General features: G+C 45.3%; 1 protein-coding gene across 6 annotated transcripts in view; it reads right to left on the bottom strand.

Annotated features, from left to right (window-relative positions):
* Window positions 1-19,141, bottom strand: part of RASSF8 (Ras association domain family member 8) — a 95,800-nt gene that overhangs the window by 12,222 nt on the left and 64,437 nt on the right. For 5 of the 6 annotated variants that reach the window (XM_053942391.1, XM_053942390.1, XM_053942394.1 and 2 more), the window contains 2 exons: window positions 18,191-18,335; window positions 12,015-17,077 (listed from right to left, as the gene is read on the bottom strand). In XM_053942391.1, the coding sequence (XP_053798366.1) occupies window positions 16,956-17,077; window positions 18,191-18,335 (267 nt within the window). In that variant the 3' untranslated portion in view covers window positions 12,015-16,955. Of the gene's footprint in view, window positions 1-12,014; window positions 17,078-18,190; window positions 18,336-19,141 lie in introns of those variants that run through there. The other variant, XM_053942395.1, reaches the window with a different exon arrangement.

The following is a 19,141-nucleotide window of genomic DNA, read 5'->3' as shown; positions in this document are numbered from 1 at the left end:
GAATGAAAGTGAGCTGGGCTCAACCCTTCCCCTCGGTAACTTTGACCTGCATACTTGAACAGCTCAACACTTGTTAGGCCAGCATTTAGGCTGGGATGAAAGTGCTCGTGTATTCCAAGTCCTCCTGCCAGCCAGGCAATCGGCCTGACTGAGCACAAAGCCCTTCCTGCCAGATCACTACCCGAACACAAAGGGTGGAGCCACAAGCACTTCATAAAAAGCTGTGCCCCTCCTGAAGAGCGCAGTTTAAAACCTGAGCATGAGCAAGGCTTTAGGTTTCCCTTCAAATTTCCTTCCTTTGGGACTATGAATCCGTTTAGGTTTCGCTGGGCTATAAACCCAGATCCTTAGAGGGCTTTATCAATTTCAGTATTTACCATGTACAGTAACAGGAAGGCTTGTTTTTATTAGCCCTTGAATCAAATGTGCCAAATGACTTCATGCCAAGTTGCAGCATCAGTGAAATCTATTACATTTTATGACATAATACATAAAGACAAATTATGTGTGTTCTGATAATCCCAATGCCTAACAAAAGCAAATATGGGGGAAAAAGATTTGTAATTGAGGCTGATAACCGACTGCTGCAGGAGGCAAAAGGCAAATCACAGAAGGGACCATAGTGTCAGCCTTAGTTATTAAATTCCAGGCTTCCTCAGATCCCTTTTGATTCAAAATGAATTTGTATTTCTTGAATTTTCTTGAGGTTAAAAGCAATCACAAAAACACTGGAAAAGAGCTTCACATCTTTAAATATACATTCCCTTATGGAAGTGCTGAGAGTGCAGGACTGGGTGCTACATTTACTGTTTACACTTGAATCCATGTTCTGTTGTCCCATAAACCACAAGATAAGTGATGCAAGCTTGATTTCTTAAGTAATAATTGTTGAAAACAGATTTTATAATCCAGTATATTATGGTGGCATGACAGGATCCATTAGAGTGTGTTAAATCAAGATGGTTGGGATTGTTAAGCCAATGGAAGGCAATATAATGTACTCCTAACTGAAGGACAAGGAATTTTTGTATTTGAAGGTGTTACAGTTACAGAACTTGACAATCAACCCTGTTTAAGAAAGGCCTGACCTACCCTTTAAGCCATGTGAGTCCTTTTCTGGAGCACAGTGGGCCTTGGAGTAGGTCCTGAGTTTGTGTTTTGGGCCTTGTTTGTTTAATTTTCACTTTAGTTGGGGCAGACTGAATGTCTGACATCCAGCAAGCCCAGGGACTGTGTGCAAGGTGTGTTTCAGCACCTCTAAATTCCTGGCCTGCCCTGTAACCTGGGTCTTGCAACCTTGCATTTCCTTTTCCCTTCAAACTTCAGCTCCTGGAATTGTGTGATCCCAGCCTTCTTTGAGAAGTTTCCTGCCTTCTAGTTGCAGAAATGAACATGAAAGTACAACCTCAGAGAAAGAAAGCAACAAAAATGCTGAATTTCCTCACTGCAAAAAAAGCCTTGGCTTTTTTAAAGCCAGTTTCATTCAGGAAAGTCTGAATCTCTGTTGACTGTCTCTGGTTCACCTGCAGGCTCAGAGCAGCTCGCTGGGAAGCAGCAGAGAGAAGCTGGTGGCTCACCTGCTGCCAGCAGCAGCTGCGTGAGCCCCGGACACGTGTGGGCTGGATGTGAGCAGGGCCGAGCTGCTCCGCTCTCTGCATCCTTCCAGTGGCTCCAGCACTTCAGCCTGCAGGGCTGTCAATCTGTCACAAGCACTAAATTCAGGGCAGCCTCAATGACGGCACTGCCGCAGGCTGCAGGAGCTGCCCTGCCTGGGACAGGCTGTTCTGCCTCGCTGAACTCACGGGGCACCCAGTGGCAGTGCACCTGCTGCTGCCGCCGCTGCAAACATTCCCCACGCTGCGTGGCCCTCCCAGTGCCCCAGAGGATGCAGGCGATGCCTGGGACAGGCAAGAAGAGATTCCCTTATGTTTCAGCAAGCAGGGACTTTGATCCCAGACAGCTCTACAGGGTCATAGGGACCAAGGAGAGCTGTTTCTCCTGCCTCCATAAAGCCCTGTTGGTTGTTCATTTGTGTTTTTTACTTTGCTTTTTGCTAGATGTTTTATAAGGATGAGACCAAGACACTCTCATAACTAAGTATTTTCTAGGGAATAACTTCAGGAAAAGAGCCATGTAGTTATGGCACCTTCTTCCTCAGCAGAAAATTGTCTCTCCAAGTGTGTTTGGATTAATACCTGCAGCACAGAGCCAGATGAGCCAACAGACGCTGAAGTGGATTCTACTTGCCAAGGCTCCAGCCCTTGTGTGAGTGGCAGGGAGGCCCACAGCCTTCCTTACATATGATGTTGTTTGCAAAAGAGCCCATCCAGGTGGGAGCAGCAGCCCCTCTGCATGGGCCTAATACTTACAGATGTGGTTGGAATGCACTGCATTGGCTTCAGGTTTGGAGCCTGTGAGTAGCGACCCAGATCAGCATTTCTGTGGTATGGATATCACAGCTTCCAGCAAAGCTTGTAAGGCTGGGCCCTAGGTTCCAGCAGCAAGACCTGGAATATGAGTATGTCCATCAAAAACAGTCATAAGTCATCAAGAGCAGACTGTAGCAATAAGGCAGCCTAAATTGCAGGGGAAGAAAAAAGCTTCTCTTCACAGAATCCCAGAATGGTTCAGGCTGGAAGGCACCACAGTGGGTCATCCCACCTCCTGCTCAGGCAGGACCATCCCAGAGCACATGGCACAGGATTACATCCAGATGGTACTGGAATCTCTCCAGTGAGAGAGATTCTACATCATCTCTTGGCAGCAAAATTTCCAGAAGTGTTTGCAGGACTACCAGTAGGAGAAAGTGAGTGTCTCCTTTTAACATGTAAGTTGAACTCTCTTGTTCTGCACAGGACTGAGAGGCTGGAAAAGAACTAAAGCTGGAAAATCTTTTTATGCTTTGCTTGAAACAAGAGGGCATCGGTCTTAAACTGCACGGGGGGAGGTTTAGGTTGGACGTGAGGGAAATTGTTTTCACTGAACGGGTGATCAGACATTGGAACTGCCTGCCCGGGGAGATAGAGTACTGTCCCTGCAGGTTTTTAAGGAAAGACTGGATAGGGCACTCAGTTCCATGGTCTGCTTGACATGGTGGTCTTCGGTCATATGTTGGATTCGATGATCTCAGAGGACTTTTCCGGCCTAAACGCTTCTGTGATGCTGTGAAAAGCAAAGGTCTGCCCAACGCTGGGTTTGTCCGGAGGCCAGGAGCGTTCGGGCAGTACCTGCGCACGCACCAGGCGCCTCAGTGCGGGCAGCACTCTCGGGAGGCGACGCAGGGGGCCATGGGGCCGCTTCGCGGTGACTTTACCAGAGAGTCCCCGGCAGCCCGGCCGTTTCCCGGGCGATCCCGCCTGCTCCGTGCCGCCGTCCATCCCCCCCGTCCCGTCCCGTCCCGTCCCGTCCCGTCCCGCCCCGCCCCGCCTCGCCCCGCCCGGCGCTGCCCGGCTGCCGCCCCGGTCCGAAGTACGCGCCCGCCCCTCAGGCCGCCGCCGCCGTCACGCGCGCGCCCGCGTGACCGCCGCGCACGCTGCCTGGCACGTGCGCGTGGGGCCGCGCCCGCTGAGGGGGGGGGCGGGAGGGGGAGTGAGCGGGGCCAGCGGCGGCGGCAGCTGCCATTGGCCGGCGCGCGGCTCGCGCTCCGCCTCCCCGCTCGCGGCCCCACCTCCCCTCAGGAATGACCGCCCCTGGGACGGAAGAGGCTGGGGCTCCCCTGACAATCCTGGGGAAATCCTGGGGTGAATCAGGCTGGAAAAGTTCTCTGTGATCGTCGAGTCCAACCTGTGACCGAACACCACCGCGTCAACCAGACCATGGCACCCAGTGCCACGTCCAGCCTTTCCTAAAACACCTCCAAGGACGGTGATTTCACCGCCTCCCTGGGCAGCTCACTCCGATGTGTGATCGCCCTTTCTGTGAACAAATTCTTCCTACTCTGCATTGTTGCAGCCTCACCTTGATGATTGTGTGCAGTTTTGGTCACTGCAACGTAGGAAAGAGATTAAGCTGCAAGAGAGTGTCCAGAGGAGGGACATGGAGATGGTGAGGGACCTCGAGGTGAAACCACACGAAGTGCAGCTGAGGGCACTGGTGTGTTTTTCTGGAGGAGGCTGAGGACAGAGCTCACAGCAGTTCTGCAGCTTCCTCACGAAGCAGAGGCCCTGATCTCTGCTCTGTGGTGATCAAGGACAGGACCAGAGGGAACGGCTGGAGCTGTGTCAGGGGAGGGTTGGGGTGGATATTAGGAAAAGGTTCTTCCTCCAGAAGCACTGAAGAAGCTCCCCAGAGATGGTCACAGTCCCAAGCCTGACAGCTCCAGGAGCTTTTGGACAACCCTTGGGCACATGATGTGACTCTTGGGGAGTGTGTGTGCAGGGACAGGAGTTGGACTTGATGATCCTTGTGGGTCCCTTCCAACTCAGTTCATTCTGTGATTCTGTAATGTCCAACCTAAACCTCCCCTGTCCTCTCAGAAAGGGCTGCAAGGGGTTCAGAGTCCTGGCATTCAGGAATTTTGCTTGATGCACCTTGAGCAACCAGAATGCAACATTATGCACATATGGGCCAACTCTGTACAGAAATTAATAATTACAGCCCTTGAGGGCATCAGCTGGAGGGTTAATATATCAGGGAAGCCCTTTTTAGAGGCTGTTTTTAAACTTAGATTCTTCTGAAATAATAATGTTGTTACTGTGATATGGAATCATAGAATGGCCTGGGTTGGAAGGGACTTAAACACCATCCAGTTCCACTTCCCTGCCAGGGGCAGGGACGCCTTCCACTATCCCAGCTTGCTCAGAGCCCCATCCAGCCTGGCCTAGGACACTTCCAGGGATCCAGGGGCAGCCACAGCTTCTCTGGGCAACCGGTGCCAGGGCCCCACCACCCTCACAGGGAAGGATTTCTTCCCAATATCCAATCTAAACCTGCTCTCTGTCAGTGTGAAGCCATTGTCCTGTCCCCCTTGTTCTGTCACTCCAGGCCCTGTAAATAGCCTCCCTCCATTTTTCCTGTAGCCTCTTGTAGGTCTCTTTGTTTCAAAAGAGCTGGTGGTAGCAGCACTGACACGGTGGCACCTATTGGACAGAACAGCAAGATCAAAAGATAACACAGCCACCTGAGAGGAGAAACTGAGACTCCAGCCCTGATATGCTGCATGTTTATGCATTTTATGTTGTAAACTCACTGGAACAAAAACAGATCTTCATGGGAGCAGGGGTAGGAGCTGGTGGTTCCCTCTTCCCCAAGTGCAGATTCTAATCAAACAGGCTAAAGTTATTTCACAGTAAGTAACTGCTTAATCACTCTGTGCAAAGTAGGGCAAGATCCACCAGAGGAACAGTGCACATGCCTCTGAGAGCAGCTTTTGGCACAGAGAGCAGAAGATACAGAGGTGAACCTCTTGGGAGAAAGAATATTCAATCCCAGTCACCTAGTGAGAGATAAATCCTCTAGGTCCTGAACTATGACTCAAAGGCAGGGCTGCTCCTCTTCGAGCATTTTATGTGAGGAGTGGTGCCCTCTGTTGTTCCAGGGAGAAGCTGCTGGGAGTTAGGGAATTGAAATCACGACTGTGAGGTGGGTTTGTTTACTCCAGTGCCACAGACTCTTACAGATGCTCTGGTTTGGACACAGGGTCTGTCATACAGAATGCACTGCCATCAGGACTTCATTTTCCACAGTAAAGTCAGAAATGAAATGTGTAGAGACAAATGGACCAACATGACTAGGGAAAAAATGCTTAAACATTAGAAAAGCATGTAGAATAAGCAAGAATTCCTTAGTAACTGCTACAAAGGTAATTAAAGGGTATGGAAATGTGTGTGGACAAGGGTCAGAGTTAAGGCTGTGTTCCCTGAGAGAGAAGGAGCTACCTTTACTTATCAAGCTGCCATCATCAGATAATGCTCCTTGGCACTCCTAGTCTGTCTGCAAGGGAGAATGTGTTTGTGTGAACCTGGGCTGCACGAGTTCCTACTCCTTGGCACAGCAGAGAAGTTGTGTTTGGAGTGCAGTTTGCTCTGCAGAGTATGGAAACAAGAACATAAAGATACATCCAGGTCTGCAAAATGTGAAGTGAATTGAAAAATGCCTAACTGGTCACAGGGCTAATTCTGGTGTTGTAAATGATGAGGTAAGTACAGTTATTTAAGATGACCTTTGAGAGCAATCTGTGTGCCATACCCCAGGAGTCAGCCATGGGAAGCACACTCCCATCAGTGTCCTGCCAGGCCCAGAAGGCATTTCCAGGACTCCAGCTGTTTGCTATGATTGCTGAACATGCAGAGTCTGCAATACCTGCTTTTAAAAATACACAGTAATGTCACGGGCTTGCTTGAGTTTAGTAACCCTAGGGCAGTGCATTCCAAGGAGTAGAGGGCAATTCAGCTGCCTGGCAGAGCCAGTGGGAAGGTACTGCATGTCTCTGACTTTTGTTTTCCACAGAGATCAACCTGTACCTCCAGGAACAAAGCTGCCTGAGCTGGGGCAGCACGGTGGTAGTTTAGGGCTAACCTAGCACTTTTCCTAGTGTGTGTACAGTCACATCATAGAGCAGAATAACAGAAAGGCCTAGAATAGAAAGGACCCTAAAGATCATCCAGTTCCACTTCCCTGCCAGGGGCAGGGACGCCTTCCACTATCCCAGCTTGCTCAGAGCCCCATCCAGCCTGGCCTAGGACACTTCCAGGGATCCAGGGGCAGCCACAGCTTCTCTGGGCAACCGGTGCCAGGGCCCCACCACCCTCACAGGGAAGAATTTCTTCCCAATATCCGATCTAAACCTCCTCTCTGTCAGTGTGAAGTCATTCCCCCTTGTCTTGTCACTCCAGGCTCTTGTCAAGAGTCTCCCGTCTTTCCTGTAGGCTCCCTTCATGCACTGGAAGGGCACAATGAGATCAATCCATCTTTATTTGTACAAGCCTGTGAAGAGGTTTGTACAAACCTCTTTCCCCAGATGTTCCTGATGCACCCACACAGCAGTGCCTTTGGGATGCAAGCCTGACTCCTCAACTGAAGGCACTTCCACAGTGCAGGAATCTTGTGAGCTTCTGGCTGACAAGAGAAGCATTATAATATAATAATATAATAACTAGGCAGAGTTACCTGAAGAGGAAATCAGAACACACTCAAATCATGCAAGGAGCTGAACTCCTACATATGCTGAAACCAGTGTGCTAAAATCAACAGTAAATGAAGATACTGATTTTGCAAAGTTTTAAGTTTGAAACAGATGAATCACTTAGATCTCAAACTTAGCGCAACACTTGCTAAAGGAGAGAATAAGCCTCACCTCCTTTGAAGTGCTCTCATTATTCAGTTTAGAAGGGCTATAAATCCTCTGCTACCAGGAAGAGGTCTAACCTCTGACTGAAGGGTTAGGGAAAGCTTCCTCTGCAAGTGGGTTATTTTGGCAACACCGCACTAAGGGTAGTTTACTGGTGAGCTGCATGTGCCCAGTCAGCTCTTTCTATTGAGTTTGAGGCAGAATGTCAGGCCAGGTGGCCCCCAGCCTGACTGAACCATTGCGGGACAACTCTATGTTGCTCAGAACAGACTTTTCAGCAAATGACCCATGAGCAAAAGACAGTAAATAGAAATGAAGGACCTGTACTCCTTCTGGGAAAGCCCTGCACTTCCCTGGGCTTTAATTTCCCAAGCTGACAAAAGGGATAATGGTATCTAATAAGCTGACTACATACACATATGTGTGTGTGCATACACATAAATTGTATGATTGGGATCATTGCATTGTTATAGTCATAGTAACATAAGAAAATAGTTTTTCCTTGGGAATTTTAGACTGTGTTCTGACACTGAACAAAGATGTTAAGGTACTCACACTGTCCAGGTTCCTGCTTTTGCAGTTGCTCACAACACCTGAATTACATGCTTATCCCATGTGACTGCTCCCCGGGGGCAGTCCATTCTTCCTAGCAAAGGAGTAAGATGCTCCTAGAAGTAGGTACCTCCTACTGTAAAGTTGCTCAGATAATGTACAAAGGTAGCAGCAAGAACTTTATTGAGCAGGACATAAGGTACTGCAGCACTGATTATTTACTGTCCTGTCAGATGCCAGCAGGTGCACTAACTGCTACTGAAATGCATTCAGATGGCAACATCTTTAAATGATTTTTGACCTCAGAACTGAGCAGCAGGGACTCTCTGTGCTCAGACATGCTGAAGGGTGCTCATTCTGGGCAAGACTCCAGTGTAAGTGCAGCTGAGGTGTTTGTTAGTTCATTAAATTTATTTGGAGCCTGTAGAAAACACTTTGGAGTTGGCAAACTACAAAGAAAGGCACTTTCCTACAATTCTAACTCTTGTGTGCTTTATCTCTTCAGCCACTAATACCAAAAGGCACTTGGGTATGAACGGAAAATTGTGAGATGGCAGCCAGTCATGGTGCATTACTGGTGACATGCACATTGCTAGAACATCCTAAGACTTGCAGAAACACTGGAACATTGAGGACCACCAAGCAAAACTTAGCCTGTTGAGTTGATTGTTTCTATCAATTAGGTAAACACACTCCCAAGCAACACTTGCAAAAGGATTTAGGCTGCCTTTGGTAATAGCAGCACTTTGCAAGAAGAGTGTTGAGCAAAAATTGAAATGAGGTTGTATTCCTTTACTTGCTTTTCCTTTTTATCCCTTTAGAAAAATTAATCTACTTAAAGCTAAACAAGAATTCACCTTCAGAAACCCCCAGCTTCCCTCAGCACACCTGCATCTTGCTCTCTCTGCAAGGTATAGCTAACTCTGAGTGACTTCCTGTCACTCTCTGAGTAGGATATAAAAATACACTTCATGCTGCAGTATCTGGATGGCACAACCAAGTTCAGGACCATGTTGTGCTCAGTACTATTTGCCAAACAGATAGGAATTGAGACGCTGTTCCCCATGGGGCCTGCCGTATATATAGACAAAGTCAAAGGGGATGAGGCAGTATTATCTCAGGCTTACAGCTGGGGGACTCCAATCCACAGGGATTATAGTAGCTTGCCCAAGGTCACACACAGGAAATCTGTGGCAGAGCTGGGAAATGAAACAAGAGCTTCCCAGGCACGGGCAAATACACCAGTCACAGGACAGTATCTAAAATGGAATGTTTCAACCCACACCTGTACAGGTTTCAGAAAGCTTCCAGGCTTGCTCAGAAACTGCAGGAATGGCATCATTTGTGCATCAGTCACACTGACACTGTGAATTAAGTATTACTGCGTCCTTTCTGAAAGAACACCTTTAAAGTGGGAATGTTGGGTGCCTTATGCAATTCCCTACCACGTGCTGTGTATTCCTAGAAAACCTGCTTCCCATCACAGTGTGTGGCTGCTGCGTGTACTGCTGCCCTCTCGTGTGGACCTGCTGGGAACTGCAGCGTTGGCACAGTCGAGGAGACACGATTATCTGGTGCTAGCCCCTGGCATAACCTTTCACCCCAGCCCTACAGCTAATGGACATTGTTACCTTTCCCATTTACTCTGTCACTGTCTCCTCCACGCTTGTTTTGTGCGTGACACAAGCAACATGACAGTGCAGAATCCAGGTCATAGTCTTGGCAGGTCAAGGAAATGCTTAAGACAGCGTTGTAGCAACAAAATGTTGTCAAAGGTCAGCTGGCACTCTGGGGTTTCCCTTCAGTGTGCCAGGAGGGCCAGTTCCACCTCATCAATCAAAGTTCACCTAAGGCTGATTGCGACTGCTAAAGCCAAATCGTATGTTCTGGACATGTAACATTTCATGAACAGCAGTTTGATACACACAATAAAAGTTGTGGCAGGTAGTAATTTAGGAGAAGCTCTGCAGGCAACCACAAAGAAGTTCCAGTTATTTCACACTTAAAGGCTGGCCTGAATTTAATTTTAGCTCCTGATGGTACTTCTGTGATACCATGTCACTGGCTCCAAAGCTGTATGATTCACTTTCCATCACACTGGTACTGGAAGAGACTTCAGAGTAAATACAAATCAGGTTAAAGGTGTTTTACTTGGTCTACATCTCACTCCCTTCCTTCCACCAACATCTTTTTTTTTTTTTTTTTTTTTTTTTTTTTTTTTGGTTGTTTTTTTGTTTCTGTTTTAACCAGAAGCCCTCCTTTTAAAAAGACTTAGGCAGGTAATTATTTGCACTCATTTGTGTTGCATTAGAGTAGGTGAGTTTTTTAAGCTCACTTTCCGCAAGCCCAGCTGGAGCTCTTCTGAATACTTTTTCTTCAAACTTGACACAGGATTGAATATTAGATCTTTTATGCTGCATTTTCCTACTAAGTTTTCCAATTACCAGCTATCTTCCTCCTTTTGCAAAGAGGTAGAACAAGACAAAGCATATAGCTGAAACAATAAGCATAGTTTGGTATAGTGCTATTTCACCTCCATGAGCTTCCAGATGTCTGAACAGAAGTGTGATGACACTCTTCCAGAGATCCCTGTTGCCTTTCCACAGCCATGGATTCAGATCCAAAAAGCCTCTAGAAATTAAACTTCAGATTGCATGGGGGAGAAGCTCCAGGGCTGCCTGTGTGGCAACAAGGAAGGGCGCACACACAGAGCCACCAGAAGTGGCATGAAGACACTGGCAGTGCCTGAGTTACTCAGACAAGTGGTGAGGTTGCTCAGGGAAGTTTATCAGCTCTAATTGCACCAGTTCCTTGTTGCACTAGCAAATGCCAAAGAGGCTCCTTTCCAGTCAGCCCTGGACAGTACACAGAACTCATTGCAAAGGATGAGGAAAAAATGTACACAGCATACTCAATATTTCCATTCCCTGAAAAAGGGGAACAAAATAGACCAACTGAGATTGTCTCCATCCAGTATTTCTGGGGAAAGTTAATGCTGAAGTAGTGGCTGACCCAGAAAATACTCATTAACACTAGCTACAATATCCAAGGTAGCAAATATATCATTTTCAAGTAAGGCATTAATGGGCACCATTGCTCATTGTGCCCTACTTCAGACAGCAGACATCTTAATTTAAACGATCATTAAAAATTTGGGTTATAAAGGAATAATACCTAGCTGACACAGACATGACAGGCAGAAGACTTCAGTATGGCTTGTGAACAAAATGGATCATTGATCTGGTCTGGTTTTGCAACTCATTAATGGTCCAGTTACAACTGAACTAGTTAGTGCTGCAGCAGCCACATACAAATACACCACTTTGTTCTTTAAAGGCAAAGCAAAAGATCAGAAACATCAGCTGTAGTCCTGGCTCTGCTGGGCACACTGGGAAACCTTAGTTACCACAAAAGCCAGCCAGCTGACTGGCACAGGAGCAGGAAAGGGCACTTTCAGAGCACAGGGCCTCCGCAAGTTCCATAGCCCTGACAACAGCAGTGCCACGTGCTAGGGCTTCAGTGGAGTTCATGGCATTGTCCTATTGCCAGTCAACAGTGTCACTACTGTTAGCTCACTTCTCCTCACATCTACTGAGATTAGGCTCCAGTTAGCTTAGGAAAATCCATTTGTTGGGATATTAGACTAAGGACTGCTTTTGGATGGCTTAAATCACAAGTCTCCAGCTGTATCAAGTTCCCACCCTTGAGTAGCTCAAATGATCTCAAGCAAGTTTCATCTCCTCTCTGGTCTCAGCACAGTAACTACACCTGAATCTGGCCTAAAAGGCCTTCTACTCCTTGTTCAAAGGTTAATTTCTTCCTGCTCCCTAAAGCATCAGGGCACCCTGCATTTGTTGTGGAAGAATCTGTACATTCAGTTCACCTCCAAGTGAACCTCTGCCTCTTAAGTTACACTTCCCCTGAGTCACTGACCAATTCTGTCATTTCAGGGTTACTGTTAATTTTAGTAACGCTTCCTCAGCTGAAAGCAAGCTCCTCTTCCCTCTTGCAGTGCCTGGGCTTTATCTGATTGAGATTACACTTACAGTAAAGGAACCTTGGCCCTGCCTTCAGGCCCGGTGTTCTCTGACAAGAGCCTCAGCAGCTCTGTAGTGCGATGTGCGCGACATGAACTGTGCAATCCCAGCAAACCATGAACTGTAAAGACCCAAAGTTTCAGAGGGGAATTTATTGTATGGGAGCATATCCAATACTTTTTGTCAACCATTCATGAGAATAATAAAAAATAGCTTTTTAAATGACAAAAAATATAGTTACATATAATACAGATTTTCATCTTGCATTGAAGCAGAGCAGTAATAAAACACTCGTGTTTTCACAGTTTGTGTTGCTTCTCTAGGTTAAAGCATCAGCAACTCAAGTGTTCCAGTCAGAACCCCTAGTTAGCAGTTTCATGGGATGATGGTGAGGGTGAACTCTCTCAGCATTCTGACACACTTCACAAGTACAGCAGGCACACTTGATCCATTTCAGTACTACTAAAATTTTCAGAGGTACCAGCTACACTTGAGGCATCCTTGCTGCAGCTGAAAGGGTTTTGTATCAGAACACCTTTTTTAGGCCCCAGTCAGACACATATCTCTGGAACACTCAAGAATGTCCTTAAATCCACTCTGGTTCAAAGGGCTCTGAGTTGATCCTTTGTGACTCCCTTGTTGTGCTCTCACACACACCACACATGGGCACAAAGCTCTAACCAGTACTTGGTCACATGTGTAAAGTGCTTGCAAGACCACAAAGGATTTAACATTCTTCAGCACTCCACTTAGAGAGCTAAAGGCATTCACTGCATGCATACATTGGTATTTACTACACACACTTACATCCAGCCCCCAGTATTATTGCAATAATTCTTTGCTGGTATAACAGCTCATACACCACGTTTCACTTATTTAGTTTTCTACAAACATAGGAAAAAAACACCTGAAGAGAGCTAGAACAGCTTTCAATCAGTCACTATATTGGCATTGAAAGCTTTATTTTGAAAACTTTAAGCAGCAATACTGAATAAATAGACAGAATGATTGTTTTGTCATCTCCATACAACTGATGGCCTTCATCCAAAACATTAAAATACTGTAGCAAATAGAATAAACAAGCACATTTCAATGTTCTTAAAAAAAAAAAAAAAAACCAGAACAAACAAACAAACAAAAAAAGAGGTGTAATATAAAAGTAACATTTTGACACTTTTTTTTTGATACAGAACAGACCATTAGAGACTATTTTCTGGAAAATATATCTGAATACAGTTCTGTTATTTACATGTATCATTAAGGCCCAATTCACTCAAGTTAATGCACATCAGGAATTTATATGCTTCAAGGTAACTCACTAAAAGTTACAAGATTGATGTTTCTTTGATCATTCTCATATGATCCCAGTTCACCAAAATAATGCAATACTCTTCACGCTAAAAACAAGGCAATTGCTGCCCCAAGAGGAGATGTTTATTTCACTAAAGGATCTTTTTCCCTCTTACCTCATATGTTTGCATATTGCTAATGCTAGTGGTGGTAGTTCTCTTCTTCAAGAACTTCCTCCAAACTTGCCAGGGTTTAGAAAAGCAAGCAATCTCAAAGCTAACATACCATTTCCAGAAGCAATTCAGGCACTTGGGAACCTAAGTCCCACTGAAAGATACTGGGAGCTGACTTTTCAGAGTGGGACTTGGTTTCTCCCTTGCTCAGGCATTCAGACTGTTCACCTTAGCCTTAACCTACTGGCTTTTCAGATGGTCACCCCCCTCTTTTCCCCTAACAACATAGCATCTCCATCCTCATGGATGAGAGAGGTAACACAGTTAATTTCCATTAGTAATAAATTACAGGAGTTCTCCATATAAATTCCCTGTGCACTGGAAAATAGTGCTTGTGTATTCAACTATTTAACGCAAGCAAAAAACCCCATTTTTATCATGCTGCCCAGTAAATAATATGGCACTTGTTAAAATTAGTATGTGTAGCTTCCTTTCTGCTAATGCCCTAGGAGGTTTGGAACATTTTTGAAAATGGACATTTTGTACAGTTGTAAAGAAAGAGTGAGTTTCTGCAGTTGATCAGAAGCAAAACTCTAAACGCCATAGTGTGAGAAATTTTTCTAACCGTTACACATGGGTCAATTCACATTTAATGCAAGGGCATGCCATTTCTTTTTGGTTTATTTACAGAGAGAGTGAAAATGCTATGGAACTTCAGCCTGGGTGAAATTAGTAAGCAAGAGGAGTATGGTGGGGGCATGGGAATTTGTCAGTGTCTCACAACTGGCAGGTCTGGATACCAAAGCCTCTCCTTGGCCACAGGAGTGGCTGAAGCTGCAAACTTTTTTTCAGATCATCTTGACATGTGCCAAAGCCCTGGCAAGGAAGAGCCACTCAGGGGTGCTGAAGTGGTCACTCCTGAGCCAGCTCCAGGCTGGCCCCTGTGTCCAACAGCTGCTGCAGTCAGCAGGTGCTACTTTTTAACTCCAACGGCAAATTCCTCCCTTGATTCTATGACAAAGCTGTAATTCAACCCCCCCAAAGCTGCTCTTACTCTTTCTTTTAATCCTTTTCCTCCTCCCTCTGTCTTACAAAATAACCTGGCAGAGAAAGAGAGCAGGTTTTATGATGCAAGAGCCCAATTCAGCTCAAACTGACATCTGTGGAAGATGGACCAGTCACAGAATATGACAAAATCATTAGCTGGGGTAAATATGTTGATCTGCCTTAAAAATACTTCATCTCAGAACAAGACTCTTTCCCCTCACTTCCATGCAGCATAATTTGGGCCAGACTTTGCAAGGTGCTGAGTGCCTCAGTTCTCTAACACCAAGAGGTGCTAAAGATGCACTGGAGAGGGCCATTTCATTTCTGTAAATTGAACCCAGAATGTAAGGCATATATGCTCAAGTACCTTGGACAGATATTGTCCCCAAACTATATATATTTTTACACTTATATATATATATATATATATATATATATATACACACTTTTTTTTTTAATACAAAGTTATGGGCACAGTAAACATGAGCACAGAATTGTGATAAACTAACAGTAAAATGGGTGAGCACTGCAAAGGTTCCTCAAGTAGGAATATCTCATTTTCCAGTTTGCTCACAAGGGAAGATGCAAAAAAACCCAAACAAAACCAAACCAAAACAAAACAAAAAAAAACCACACCTGATAAGTCAAACAGTAAAAATTCAAAGTCCATTTGGAAAGGTCCTTTATATATTCACAGCCTTATCTGTTGCTGTAAGTCTAAATACAGCAGCATTTTTAGAATATATGATGCCATCAATAAGTGGAAAGGAAAAAATGCATTAAACACTCAAGAATCCTTCATCTTCTGCTCTATCTCTTAAAAATTCCGTTTGTCAGGAAGCTCCTTTTTTAGAAAATGAGACTTAAATTAACATTTATCTGCACATCAGTGAATCAACACAAGAGGATACTAGGAGTTAAGTATTTTTCTATGGCTAAAAGCTTGGAGCTTCCTAGCAGTGGTAAAATCCTGACTCAGCCAAGGAGGGCATCAGGAGCCCAAGTCTTCAGCACTGCAGTGAGGGCAGTGTCCCCCCTTGTGCCCAGGGGATCTCCAAGGTGGGGATGATGCTGGGATTTGCTGTTAGAACTGGAAATCCAAACCAGGGAAAGCCCATCCCTTCCCTAACTCATCCATGAGGCCAGCCCCCAACGTTTACAGTGTGTCCCACTCATGCCAGTCCCTTTCTGCACAAACCTGGTGTGCCCTGCAGCAATCTCACTTCAAGGCCTGCAACTAAGAAGCTATTTGGGAGCTGCTACTTTCTGCAGGAAACCCTTTTTGTCTAATTCTTTCTTAGCTTTGATTGCATTAGAGCACCATCAAATGTGATAATGTTCTCTTTTTATATGCTTTATGAAAAATGACCATCAAATGTGTGAATTTTCTGCTTGGAAGCTTTACATTCTCTAAGTGACTGTCTTTCAAAGGGACCATATATCTCCACCAGGGTGCTGAATAAAATCCTGGCCTAACTCCTGTCAATAAGAACTCTGCTATTGACTTATTAGGACTCTGCCAGGTTTATTCCCTTCATAAAACTTGAGTGGATTCTGGAAGGCTGGAAGTGGATACTCATTTGTGCTGTGCCTTTCTTCCCCTCCAACAGCAAGATTTGTAACAAAACAAGAACACTGTAATGGCTAGTGGAAAAAATTAAGTACAAAATCACATACAGTGAAAGCCTCCTACTCTCTTTTGGTAAGATATATGAAGACAACTTCTTACATTGTTCTTTTCTCAAAAGGCATATACAATGTGGCAAAATATTTCAAATATACATTCTATATAATAAAATATCATCTAACTAGTGCATCCTCAATCATATGTTGGAAATATTTTTACCAAGCCAAGGTTTAAAATCTATAAATCTTTTGAACACTAGGTGCTTCATTCAAGGCAGATACAACAGCAAGTAAATCCCACAAGCTCACTTTTCAAGCCTTAAAAGGTAGCAATGGATGGAGCATGACATATGATGACCCATGAAAGAAAGGAACAAAGTTAGTGGTGAGAAACCACTGCAGTGGTTCAGCACCCCTCAGAACTCTGCACTGCAGGTTACTGTACTTGATCAGATGGGGGATGTTGGTACACACAAATTAAAGTCACCTCGTCAGAATGACACACAGCCATACGTGATAATTCACAAGTTAAAAATAAAGATAGAAAAGGTCAACATTCACAGGTCCATTGATTAAAGGGAATAAATTAAACCTCAGATAAGTTGCATACACGGTTTCCTTCACCATTTATGACTATACAAGGAACAATACTTTCCCAAACACTTCTGAAGTGGCAAAAACAATGAAGGTTTTTGCACTCAAGCTGTGTTGACAGCAAGGTCATCCTTGCCAATTATGAATTGAGATAGTTCCTGTCTCTTTAGCATCAGTGCACAGGGTATGGCTCCAAGTGGTGTTGGAGGAAGAAGAAAAAATAACATGGTAGTGTAACAAAAAAACTAAACAAGACAAACTTCTTCCATTCATCATTGGCTGAATAAAATAAAGTGTTATCTTGTCCAGGGTACCTTGCTAGGTCCTCTCTAGAAGAGGTACATACTGTCATACATAAATGCCCTCTGGGTTAAAACCAGATGACAGGGGGTTCTGTAGGATCCGAAGGTTACTGGGGAGTTGCCTCGATGAGCCAGGGCGCTTCAGTGACCCAGATTGAAAGGCTGGCTCTGCATGAGAAAAAGGGCAATTAGAAAAGTCATCAGCAGGGGTGCACCTTTCCTCCTCCTCCTGCTTAATGCAATACACAAAAACTAATTCCACGTGTAATGAATTACTGAAGTGCATGGCTAGGAAGTGAGGAGATCCAAGGTGCACACTTCCTACTCACTTCATAACAGAACAAAACCACACAAAATAATTACCCTCTCACGAGAAACACGTACACAGATACACACACACACTTATATGGTGACTTGCAGAAAGAGTTCAAACTGTAACATGACTCAAAGCTTCAGCTTCCTTCCCACTTAAGAGTTCCTACAAGTGCTGCATTTGAAGGCCAGGTTGTCTTTTCTTCTCTCCCCACCCCCCTGCCCCCCCCTCCCCCCAAGTGCCTTTTGGTTATAAAGTTTTATGAGCAGAGGGACAGACCCAGCACAGGAGAATGCCGAGACAAAGAGCCCCTTGGAAGCAGAGTGCCGGAAAAAGCACACGACCCGTACTGGTGCTGCATCTCTGACAGGCATTCAAAACGCTCCCGTGGTTCTGCTCAGGAAATTCGGAATCCAGATGTGGGCACGTGCAGGCTGTGCTGATCTCACTGGGGACAAAGTCAGTTTGCACCCGCCGTAACAGCCATCTGTGCAGGACTTCTGCATGGCTGGCGGCCCAGCTGGATCAGCTCCTATTCCTGTGTGGCTGCTGTCTGGGGTTTCTTGGGATCCAGACAAATTCCTTTTTCTGCTTTGACAACACCCCCACCAAAAGAGGAAGAACCCAGACCAACAGCAATGTCAGATGAACGATCATGTTCTGTGCTGGCAGCCAGCCATGGCGGCCCCTCTTGAAAGCTGCAGACTTAATGCGTTGCTGATGGGACAAACGCATGCCCAGGCACAGTGGGAAAGAACATCTCCACATACTGCTCTTTAGAGCCTGCTAAACCCTTGGAATGAAAAGAGGTACTCGACAATGCACTCTCGTAGTGCTTGCTAATGTCTTCACTAAGGGAGCATTCACTTCACGTAGGAGTGCCAGCATTAAAGTAAGTGCAGCAGTAAAGACACCGCCGGCCCCTTCTCCCTCCTTCCCTCCCTCCCAAAGCATTGCGAGGGCTGCACCTCTCTCGAGCTCCGCATGTGGGGCCTCCACCTCCACCGGGTCTGCTGGCAGCACCGTCACCTTGGTTCCCGTTTGCTGGATGAACTGCTGCAGGTTAACCTGGCGCAGCTCCTTGGTCAGTTGCTCCAGTTCTTGTTCCCTGTCCTGCCAGGAAACAGAAAACATCTGCTGAGCAAATAAAGCAGCATTTCATGACCACATTTACAGCTGGGCAACTAATACTTTTCCTTTTAATAAGAAAGCCTCCAATTTTTAAAGCTCAACTGCAAATTGATGAGTTGAAAGGTATTTGAATCTTGTGATTTAAAAAGCCAGTCAACACTCACTAGCACTTACAGAATCACAGAATCAATTAGGTTGGAAAAGACCTCTGAGATCATTAAGTCCAACCCATGACCCTAATTGCATTTTTCTTAATGTATTTTATTTTTATATTGCTTCTTGGGTGACTAGCAGCTGTTTCTCATACTACCTGAGAAAAACCTCGGCACATCAGCAAATAAAGGTAATAGTGTGAATGCTGAAAAAATAATCAACTGAGCAGCAGTCTGGCACCAAGTCTTACTTCTTCCTGAAGTGTCCAGCATGGCTTGGACAGCTCATTTAATTCTTCTGGTCTTAAATGGAGTAAAATTCTTTTCTCTTCTCATTCTTCTCATTTTCTATTTAAACTTTTTTTGGCCAGAACCTTCTCACTCTGCAAGGGTTTTGTGCAATGAAGCCAAAGCCTGGCTGGTTCCCCATCCCAAAGCACAGATGATAATTTAGGATCTTTTTCTGTACTTCTGTCACGATATGCAAAACTTACAGCTCTTACAGATTACAACAGTCTTGGACTATTATTATTCCCACACACAGGGGTTGAGCTGCTTTAATCTTTAACTTCAGGTATGCAATAAAATATTTGTCTATTTCCTCCCCTCTAAAGCTCCATAATGCATAGCTCAGTT

The sequence above is a fragment of the Vidua chalybeata genome, chromosome 5 (assembly GCF_026979565.1).
Source record: "Vidua chalybeata isolate OUT-0048 chromosome 5, bVidCha1 merged haplotype, whole genome shotgun sequence".
Classification (NCBI taxonomy): Eukaryota; Metazoa; Chordata; class Aves; order Passeriformes; family Viduidae; genus Vidua; species Vidua chalybeata.
The sequence above is the reverse complement of the archived record's forward strand: the minus strand, read 5'-3'. Positions and strand labels throughout refer to the sequence as shown.